Below are 11,542 nucleotides of genomic sequence, written 5' to 3' on the forward strand. Positions count from 1 at the left end.
GCACTGAAGGAAACCCATTTTTTGTGATTGTAAACTTGTAATAAGTTTACCTGTTAAATCAAAGCAATTACTTTCCTCTCAAAGTAGTGCAAATGCAGATTAGCCTCAAGGAAACAGAGTCTGTTTGTCTAATATAATATAAGAGAATCATCAGGCTCTTTTTCTCTGAAGAATGAGCTAGTGTCAACTTGGTGCTGGGGGTAGGGAGAAAAAAAGATGTGGAGAAGTAAGTAGCTTGGGCTCATCTGACCAGTGGAAATGGTTAAAACACAATTTAAACCAAAATCCTGGGTGCAAATAACACAACAATATAGAATTACAATAAAAGATGAAACAGTGTTCTGGCAGAATCCATGGTAAAACGTCTTTTGACTTCCTCGGAATTGGTATTGTACATGATGGACTCTTATATACATACCAGTTTCCTATGAAAAAGTATGGTAAGGACAGAGGAAACAACTGTAGATTATGTTGCCCTTTGTAACACAGAACCTCCTTAAATGAACTCCTGTTTCAAATCCAGTTTGCAGAAATACTTAGCTTAAAAAACATTCAGTGATATTGAGAAAAATCCTTGGCAAATAATCTTTCAGTTCTCATAGCTCTCTTTTTTTTTTTTTTTCCCCAAATGTGGATGCTAACTGTTTATTGAACAATTGTACTTTACTCATAGGCATTATTGATAGTTTTTGTGTTTTCACATGGTAATCATAAGTACTTTCATTAGGGTTCACTTTACAACATTGTCTTGTGTTCTGCTGACCATAGATACTCTTCCCCTCTAGCTTCTAGTTGATATTAATTGTTGTCAGTTTATACACACATGTTCATATTGATAGAGCTAAAATTACTGATTGTCTAAATTGGGCTATTTTCTTTCTATATATAAAGCATAACCTGCTGTCTTGATTTGAGGCTTTTTTTTTTGGTAGCTTGTGGGTGTTCCTAAATAATTCCGTGACTTGTTCAAACTTCTCCAGGATAGTTTAGTTTTCAGCTTTGAAAAACTGATCTTTTTCGAAGTGCTAGATATGATAAGCCACCAGCCAGTTATGTATTATGTTTATGCATACCAAATCTAATTAAGTAATTAATTGCATATATAAGATTTTAGTTGTGTGATTGCATCCTTCAATTTCTTCATATACTATGTTGAAAGATGGCTTTCACAGTTATGTCATGTTGAAACAAAGAATATATAAACCAGCGAGTTAATTATTCTCTAGCAAACATTTTTCATCAGTTTAATTTATAAGACTTAATTGGAACTAATCTTAATTATCAGGTACAAATGAGAGGTGATTCAGTCCCTATAATTATTCTTTTGTTCTCAGTTTATTACTAGAAATATTTATTTTTAGAAGATAACATATTCACTATCATTTGGTGTTCTAGGTCTGTAAATATGGCATTTTCAAGCAAAGACTTATTTTAAGGAGAAAAAAGGCTATACACATTGTAAAAATTAGTAAAATTATCTTAAATTTTACATATCATTCCTTCTTTAAGTCAGATAATTAATGTTTTTCTAGAACATCTGTATACTCCATAATGAACTTTTTAGCTGACCGAAAACACCTTGGTTCCGTATTCAGTGGTATTTAGGCTTTTGCTGTGGAATTATGCATGTGACCTTCAGAAAAATCTCGGTATGGGCCTATCTGCACTTTCTCAGCATGAAAACTATGTTAGGAACCCAGGAACTGAGTAAAAAACCACCTGAGACCTAAGGTATTTGTAGTAGAATTTAATGGATTTAGTAGCTTTTTTTGGCAGCAAAATGGTTTTATCTGAATAGGAGAAAAATATTAACAAGAATTCTTCATTCTTGCCTGGCAGATCACCACTTTATGGAATTCATTGCAAACTGATGAGTGAAAGGTGTGGTGAGGTCAATTTATGGTGTGGTCAATTTGTGCAACAGTTAAGTTTTCCAAAACATGATGTTTTTGAATCCCAACTTGGTGGTGATGTTTCATTGAAGTATCACTTTTTTTCGGTGTGATATTTGTATACAAGCTGTTGATCAGTTCCTGTGGATTGCATTATGGGTACGTTTGAATATCTAATGTCTTTTACTTATTTTTTTTTAACCAGGCCAAATAAGTAACACAGAATCAGAGTTGAAGAAACTTGCGGAAGAGAATCCAGACCTTCAAGATGCCTATATAGCAAAACAGAAGCGCCTTAAAGTAAGAAAACTCCTTGTATTCCCCCCTTTATAATGAGCTTGTTAGAGTCAGATTTTTTTCTGTCACAATGTAAACATTTATTTCACCTGTCATTGCCAGTGATGTCATGCAGTGGTTTAACCCCACAAGGCATAAAGCAGTTCTGTCCACCAAACCAGTTACACGCTTCCAGTGTGTGCTGAACTATTAGTAAGTATACATCAGCGCTGGTGTTGGGATGTTGAGCACCCTGCAGGGTGAGGCGAACCTCAATCTCCAGTATCTCTAAGGTTTTCTTCTGTTATCTGAATTGTCACCAGTATCCAAATGGTATCAAGCTGATTATGTGGAGAAAATAATCACATTTTATGAATAAGTACTGTAGTATATAAGTAAAGGTTTCTCTGATATAAGTATGAACTCCGTACAATGATTAAAACACTAACCCATGTATATTTTTAGTCTAAACTGCTGGATCATGATAATATAAAATACCTAAAGAAAATACTGGATGAACTGGAAAAAGTTTTGGATCAGGTTGAGACTGAATTGCAGCGGCGAAATGAGGAAACGCCGGGTAAGGAATTTTTCTTGCTAAATCCTGTTGATTCTTATATTTGGGGAGGCTGAGTAAACTTGTTGACAGCACCATTATAGGACTGCTTTTAAGGTATCCAATATGATACTTTTCAACATATACTGAACTAACATCACAGAAGGGATCTGTACTGTTTTAAATACTAGTTTAGTTTACTGCTGCTGTCAGTGAGTTCCCACTGCCTTACGAGAGTGTTGATCACATTTTCAGCATAGTGAGTATAATTAGCTGCACAATTTTGCAGTATTTTATCAACCTCAACTACGGAGTGTTATTCTTGATGTTGTGGTTGTAGGCCTCATCTCACTGTAATGATCATGACCTTAATGTTTAACACAGGTTTATTACAATCTTGTTTCAATACTGTGCTGTTATTTGCGGTATATGCAGAATTAGCCATTTGGATAAGTGCTCTAATTACTAAACAGCACCCCTCCCCACCCCCCCGCTCCACACTCTTGGAAAGCAGTGGTGTTTACCTGCCGTCCACCCAAATGAAAGTCAATTTTGGTTTAAATGGAATTACTCTTCTGCTTATTCAGAGTCTGGTGCAACTCCCAGTGGTGCTAATAGGAATCCCTCCTCTGACTTCACTGGGAGCTGCGTGAAGCATCAGTCAATATCAACTGCATCTGCACAGATCGATAACTCTTTGCATTTTGCTCTATAAATAGCTGTTGTAATAATTATCAATTACTGTCAAGACAGGAGATTTGAACCAGTGATTGAAAATCGAGGTTGAATTTTCTACTGACTGAACAGCAAAAGAGTCACAGAAAATGTTTTAACTCACAAAGGATGGTAGGATTTTGTTCAGTGAACAAGTCTGTCACCATTTCTAGCAGCCCCCTTGCTTTCCCTGCTCAATAGCCTTTCCAAGGAGTCAACTGATACAATATGGGTGATCCTATGAAAACCTTCAGGATCACAGGATTTCCTAAAACATAATGGCTGTTACCTGTCTCTTGGAATTTTATCTGAGGTATTCACGTATTTGAAGTTTATATATAACGCTTCTCCAGGTCCTGGTCAACCTCTGAGCTGCTTTTGTTTCTGCTGGTCATATTTCTCATTCACTTACGGCTGCTGCCACTGCATACATCTTTCTTTCACACAGGTTAGCTTCCTTGGTCTTCCTTTCCATCATCTATCTTACTTCATGCGCTGGGTGAATCCCCACACGTCTTTTCAGCATCATAGGATACTCTTGTTCTCCACAGAGGCCTTTCTTCCACATCTGAATAACTAGTTAAAATGGGCTGGCACCAGCAGTGTGCCAAGCAGTTGTTTCGCTCTGGTGGCAAACAAGTTGCATGTGCTCCTGACTAGTGATGGGCAGTGGGAATATCCATTACTTCTGAAACTTCCCATTTTAAAAATCCCATGGTTTGGGTTCTAGCAGACACAAAAGAAGGACAGGTGGACAAGCTCCATTTTCTCACTGAGCTGGTGTGTTTGGTGCAGGTCAGTCATCTGATCTATTTCTTTTTGACTTGAAAATCTCCAGCAGATTAGTAGTTCTTGAGTGAATGCTGTAGAGCTGAGTGGCACAGGCAAGATGATAAATTCAGTAGCTTTTCAGTAAAAGCTAATCTGCCTTCCTCCTTTCCACTTCTGTTTAATTAATCCGGATCTGAGAAATGCAGTTGAGGAAAATAAATGTTTACTGTGGGTTTTCTTTATGAAATTGAAACATGGCTCTTTTTTCCTTAAGAAATGTAGGCCAGGCTGCTAAGCCTAAGACTTTAAAATATAGTGTGAAGAATGGACAGGGATTAACAAAATGTTCATTGATTAAAGTTGTGTCATAGCTGAAGTGTTGGTGGTATTTATTAGACAGCATTTTGAAATAGCACTAAGCTAAATGTTAGCCCATGGAGGCTTCTTCATGTGCTTCTGTACCATTAGCTCCTAATTCTTTGTTTTGTCTCTGCTTAGAAGGTGAAAATCAGCCTTGGCTCTGTGGTGATTTCTTCAGTCTTGCAGATGTATCACTTGCTGTCACATTACATCGGCTGAAGTTTCTGGGATTAGCAAGAAGAAACTGGGGAAATGGAAAGCGGCCCAACTTGGAAGCCTATTATGAGCGTGTCCTGAAGAGAAAAGCATTTTACCAAGTTTTAGGACACGTCAACAATATATTAATCTCGGCCGTTCTGCCGACGGCATTCCGCGTGGCCAAGAAGAGGGCGCCCAGGGTTCTTGGCACGACCCTGCTGGTCAGCGTGCTGGCGGGATTGGGTTACCTTGCTTTCATGTGTCTTCGGAAGAGGTTTCCCAACATGATGTTATTGGTTAGAACCAGGCAAAATTATCTTTAGACCTGTCTGTCCCTCATGGTGAGTGGAGGGCATCTCTACCCACCCCCCAGGAAACATCCCCAGTAAAACATAGAAGTAGAAGAAAGGTTATGTCTGTAAATTAGAACATTGTCACACAGTAATCCTCTTCTGCTGTTACATAACTGGATTGGCAATGCGGAGATATTTGTGGAAAATGTATGTAAGGGGACAACAAAGGAAAGAAGAGACTTTGTTTTTAGATGAGCACCTACAAGGGCTGTGATGATGCTTTGTTAAAGTGGTTATTGTCTCCTTTACCTAGTAGCTGACCTAATTATAATGTATGTTTTTTTTTTTATTTTTGTTGTTGTTGTTGTTGTTTGTTTTGTTTTGTTTTAAAGATATGCGGCAATATGACAGCTCTTCACTGTGGGTGAAATGCGTTACTGTGCAGAAACCAGCATTGTTGAGATACTGAAAATAGCACTTACTGTAAAGGCTCAGAGCAGAATTTAAGTGGAGCATAGGCTCTGCGCCTGGTATGTGCAGGAGTGAGTGTCTTTGTACTGATTAATGTCTGTTAATTTGCAGTTGGACCTTTAGAAATGTGTTAAAAACTGATCTTGTGGATCCACTTTTGTCACTGTATGTTCATGTTGTAGTACAGGAAGAGTCCTGAAACAGATATGAACATCAGTGATTTGTGGGCCACATGAGTGAAATTGTCCAGAGGCATTAGCAGTCAACAGAAATAATATAAATGGGAGTGAAAAACCTGCCACTTGCCTTTTGGGCAGACTTTGGCCCAGCCAGGTACCCAGCTCAGCTGCAAGCCCTGGCTGAGTCAAACCAAACTATCTTGGTGCACATTTCCTGCTGTCATTCTATCAGCTCCTTCTGTCTTTTGCTCTTGGGGTAGCTTGATCCAGTTGTCTCCATACGAGTGTTCCCTGCACCCTTTCTTGTTTCCACTCTGAGCACTGGTTATTTTTTTGCACTCTACTTGGCTAATTTAGCAATTGCCTGTGCCTCTATGAAGTGTTTGCCCACAATGCGCCACAGCCAATGAGAAAATGAGTTCACAACAATGCATTTTGTAAAAGTAATTTAAAATACTTCACTAGCTTTCAATCTGGTTAGGTAGTCTAGGTTGAAGGTGAAATGGTAATTTAGCAATCTGTTTACTTATGAAGAGGTGTCATATTGGTGGTAAGTGGAAAAATACCGGTCAGTTTGGAGTTGGGTCATTTGTACTGCAGATCTTTTGCAAAGCTGCACTCAAGTAGCTTGTAGGAAGGAGACAGAAAAACACTTTGATTACTTCCTACTAAGCAGGTGCTGAGCTTTTTATTAGGTTCTAACTGAGCTTCTGTTTCAATGAGAAATGCACATTTACCTGGAGGTAGACTTTGAATCATTTTGCAGTGAGAAAGCAATCAGGAAGGGCTGAAAATTCTCATAACAGTTTAGTATGATTTTTGTATTTTTGATGAATGTCTGAAAGCCTCAGAATTTTGTTTACAATCTGTAGATAACTGCAACAACAAAAAACGTAGCTTTAAATGTTTGCCTATCAACAATTAGTGTGATTAAGCTTAAGTCTTGGGTCCGGTGCTGGTGGTTGTGGTCTCTGCACAAGTGCTTTGAGCAGCAAGAAGATCTGCTCTCAAGTTTGGTGGAGAGAGCTGAGACAGTTTTTGTCTTGGCAGTCTCACTGTGTAGCAGATGTCAAAACAAATGAAACTGTTGAATACTTCTGCTTATAATTTAATATTGTGCTAGTTGTCTAGCAAAAGAAGACCTAAATTTAATTGCTCTTGTAATAAGCAACATCTTACCTAGGAAACAATGCTTTTTTTATTTGTCGAAAAGACGGTTTCATATAATTCTATTTCATGACCCAGTTGTTTTCAAGAATTTGTTGAATTAAATGTGCTCAGTTTAGAAAAGCTTAATTATCTCTAGAGTAAGTTTACTCCAACGATACTATGAATGTGCTGGCAGCTTTAACTGAGTTTGTTGTTTGTATATTTTGTTTCATCTGCATTTACTTGTAACCAACAAATTCCACTAAGTTAATAAAAACAGAGTAAGGCCTGTCACTACTTCCCTGGCATGTATTTCTGACTGACCATCTGTAAAATATAATCTCATCCAAGTCATGGCAAATTTCAATATATATGACTCAGCTTTCTTTAGAATTAATTTATATTTTACTTTTCCCTTTCTCGTTTGTTTGTGATGTGTTTGTTCTAGATAAGAACACTTATATTTCCAGAGGCATGCCAGTCTAGTTCACACCAACAGCTCTGTGTGCTGTGATCTAGGCAAATTAGTGATGGAGCAGTTTTCCTTCCCCCCTAAACCACAATGGTCTCTGCACCGCTCCTTGCCTGCCCAGAGCTGCAGGTAGGGTTGGGAAGGACTGAAATGACCACCAGATGTCAGTGGCCCTCCAGGGCTCTGCCTTGGCATGCTGCTGAGATGTGCAGGAAAACCCTGGTTTTCACAAAGTGATCTCGGCATAAGATGGATGTGAGCATCCTCGTCAGACTAGCAATCTCTCAAGAGCCCTTGAAACAACTACTTGGTCTACTACCAAGTGGTTCTCTGGCACATATTGTTAGTGTTTGTGTGTCATTTCTACACTAGATAAATAAGGAGGCAAAGCTGAAATAATATTTCACACTAGAATGAATGTTACTGAACAGCGTTTAAACATCTGCAGGAATGAACATGGATAAAACTTTTACTGTGGAAAAGTTTGGATCTCTAGTTTAATGAATGTCTGTTAGTACAGATATTGGATAGTTTCACTGCCTTGAAGTTCTCTGTGCATTTCTGTACATGTGGCAGCAAAAGGCTTATCCATGATTAAATTCCTCAAAACAGGATGAGATTTAGAAGCACATGTGCTGTGTATGACTCCTTATGTGGGATAGCTTTTGTGTGGTGCTTGTAAAGTTTCTTTTCAGCCTCGTTTATTTTCTTTACTGGGGTACCTCTGTACACTATTTAGATTGCATACACAACCTATCTTCTGGTTCTCAGTTACTGTTTGTTCTCATATCACACATCAGATATATTCCATATCTTTGTATGTGGGACCTGCACAATAAACATTTATTCTAAGACCACTTTCTAGACTGGTTTATGTCTTCTGCATAAGTAAAACAAAGCATATTTGAGGATCACACAGCATTGCTGTAAGGAGTTGGATGCTATTCAAGAAGAGACGCTTCTGATACTTCAGTTTAAAAAGTGTTCAGCGGGTTGTGTTGCATGTATCTGGAAACAACACTTAGAGTGATAGTTTTCTTTTGTTGTCTGTCTGAACTGTGTATGCATGAGGCTTAGCAGAAGCCATTTAATAATGTAAAAAGCCCATTTAAAGAAGGGCAAGCAGTTTTTGTTTACAATTCGTCCATACCAAAAATATCCCCACTTGCCTTCTGAGTGTGACTCTGATTCTTGGCTTAGATTGTTGAGCTGCAGAAGCTGGGACTCCTTTCTGTAAGGTGCACGATAAATGTGAGTTGTGTCCCTACTGACATTGTCCTTAATGAGACCTGACAGTGTGCCCCGACACGTGTTAGTGTGGCCATAAGCTTTTTTGTTGTTGTTTTTTTAAATCTTGCATGGTAGCAGCCGTCAATGGACCTCGTTAAGCAGGGGAAACAGGCAACAGTACTTGAGGCTTTGAGCAACCTAGTCTACTGGAAGGCGTCCCTGCCCATGGCAAGGGGGCTGGACCTAGATGATCCTTAAAGTTCCTCCCAGCCCAAACTGTTCTATGATTCTATGAGACTATGACAACTGTGATCTATGAACCAACTTTGAGGTGGCCTCGATGTTAGCATTGATCACATTTTTAAAGGCATTTTTTACTTAAGTCTTAGTTTTATGAAAGCAAGGAGCTACTAAAGTTTAGAGAGCAGATTGGCATGGTCTAATTGTTGAGGATTAGAGATAGCAGTAGGCGGAAAGTAGGTGAAAAGTAGTGGCTCTAGCTAACTGGAGCACACTGTGCTCTGTAGTGAGGCATATGATAGATTATTCTTTACTGAGGCCTTCTTAATAAGTTTATCTCTCTGCTTAGTTGATGTTAAAGAGGCATAAGGTTGTGCTTAGGCAATTTATAAGATGTGCTAAGGAAGTCAAAAGCATGTAGAAAAATCCCAAACAAAATATGCTTTCCCCCCCCCTCTCCTTTCTCTAAAAAGAAATGTTTAGTTTTGGTGCAGTACCAAGTTACAAAGTCAGGCACTCAAAACTCAGGAAATTCCAGAAGCCAGAGTTCTTACAATACTGTTAACTCACTCGTACAGTACTTCAGTAGCATTTTTATTTCTGTTTTTCTTTCTAAGTTACAGTGATGGTGCTTTATCTAATGTGAAGTTAAAAATGTTGCACCATAAAATAGTTAAGCTGTGTATAAGCTCAGGGTTGTGGGAAGAATCTGTTGGAATTTGCAAATGGCTTTTTCTGTATATTTACATCAGCATTAGTTTTTACTACAGTTTCAAATGCTCATAAATAATTGTATGAAAGCATATTTTGTAAACTAATACATAACAGCATAAATCAATATTAATCTACTTTATATATATATTGATGTATATTAATCTCCTATATATATTCTATGTAATATCCCTATTTTTTCCTTCTATATTTATTCTGCTAAAAGTGGCTAATTGAAATTTATGTATGTTATTATATTATTTATATTTATAAAATCCAGCTCTAAAGCTAAAATCATGAAAATTTGGTTGATTTATTTCAAATTACACGATGAGAATCGTCCTTTATGGTTCATACTCAGTGCTTTCTTATGTGCAATTTTTGCGATCCTTTGTAGGACCGAAGACATTGATTAAGTCCTGCTGTGAAGGTGAGTATAGTCCCCACCAGCAGCCTGGAAGGGAGTAAAGGAGAGGTTCTTCACATGCCTGGCTAAAGAATCAAAGAGAAACAGCTTCCCTAAAGGAAATTGCTTTTCATCCAGAACTGGGGAGTGTGTGGGGAGGGAACTGGTCAGACTGCTTGTGTCACTGGCATATTTTTAGGGGGGGATGTGTTCCCCTCTGCTGTTTCGACATGAGACAGCATCAGCTGCTGTCTGTCTTCATTTACTTGGATAGCATTATGGTAGTATTTGATAACATTGGTAACATCATCAATGTAGGGCCTTGAGAATATACATTAATGTATTTGATGCTTGTTAGCTGATCATCCAGATCAGAAACTGAATGCTACTACAGTTAGACTGGAGAAAGAGCTTTAGCTGTTGGGAAGCAATTGCTGTCCTGAAGATTGCTCATTTAGGGCTTGTTTCAGAAATGTTAGCTAACTTCAAGTGTTGAAACAGGTGGTGCCTGTGTTTCTCTACACAGCAGAAAACAGAGCATTCCTGGGGCCAGACCTGGTGTGAGGAGACCACTAGCCTGTCACCTGCTTGCTGAGGCATTCACCTTACAGAAGATGAAGTCCTTCTCCCCCACTTTGTGTTGAAGTTGGTAAATCTCAGAAGTAGAGAGAAAGAGTCCCCTCTTATAGACACATGCCCTGTGCAGTAGGTTGCAGAGTCAGGCTGCCTCTTTAACAGCAGAAAACATATTTGTCTTTGCAGATATCAGAGAGATTTCCTTTGACAAAAAGTGGCTTGAACACATGAAGGGCTGAGACTGCCAGTCACTCAGCAGCTTTATGGAGAGCAGGGCTTGCCACACAGCCTCCTCTGCCACCTGTGTTTAAAAGTCAGCAGTTAGCAAATGCTGACCTCTTGGAAAGAATGTTTTTAGGTGCATTAACACAGATTTGGTCAAGGAGAGGGAATTCCAGGCTCTGGAGCCCAAGTGAACCCGAGAAGAAAGTGTTCAGAGAAGCTCCATCACCATTTCTTCTGATCCAGCTCTGCGTGTTCTTGTGCGGTTGGAGAGGAGCTTTTGGATTGCCATTTTACAGCATGTATTTGTTCTATCTCACTTCAAGTATTTAACTGAAATAATCGGAGGGAAACAGTATGAAGGAGTATGTCTTTGTTGAATACGTGGTGAAGCCAGCTTCATAATACAGATATTTAAGTTGGACCACTGTTCAGAAAGGTACTGTGAAAGCACATGCTTTGGACTGTGTAACTCTCCTCATACATCTTGTCACAAGCCTAGACCCCAAAGTAGAGGTCTGGATTGATCTCCAGAGCCAGAGCCAGTAAAATCAATTGCTTAGATTTTCAGATCTTTTAATAGAAAGTACTCCAGAGATGAAGATCTCGCAGGAAGTCTGTACCAGGTGCTCTTTGTCCAAACCTGGTGCCTTAAGAAGTTGTGCACCCTTGCATTGTGCTGAATTTAGGCAGCTCTAAACCACAGAGGCAGAAGCCATTAAAAGTTACAGAGGAAAAAGAAATGGCTGATGTTGCAGTAATGGAGGTATCAAGATTTCAGTTTCTAGCAGAGCCAGATTCAGATCTGGTATGAGTCATTGTTACA

The 11,542-nt window shown here is 38.8% G+C and overlaps 1 protein-coding gene across 3 annotated transcripts in view; it reads left to right on the top strand.

Annotated features, from left to right (window-relative positions):
* GDAP1 (ganglioside induced differentiation associated protein 1) overlaps positions 1-8,188 on the top strand; it is a 28,431-nt gene extending 20,243 nt beyond the window's left edge. For all 3 annotated transcript variants that reach the window (XM_065053831.1, XM_065053830.1, XM_065053832.1), the window contains 3 exons: positions 2,098-2,192; positions 2,634-2,748; positions 4,708-8,188. In XM_065053831.1, the coding sequence (XP_064909903.1) occupies positions 2,098-2,192; positions 2,634-2,748; positions 4,708-5,090 (593 nt within the window). In that variant the 3' untranslated portion in view covers positions 5,091-8,188. The remainder of the gene's footprint in view (positions 1-2,097; positions 2,193-2,633; positions 2,749-4,707) is intronic.
* Positions 8,189-11,542: the final 3,354 nt, after the last annotated feature.

This window comes from Columba livia, chromosome 2 (assembly GCF_036013475.1).
Source record: "Columba livia isolate bColLiv1 breed racing homer chromosome 2, bColLiv1.pat.W.v2, whole genome shotgun sequence".
NCBI classification, from domain to species: Eukaryota; Metazoa; Chordata; class Aves; order Columbiformes; family Columbidae; genus Columba; species Columba livia.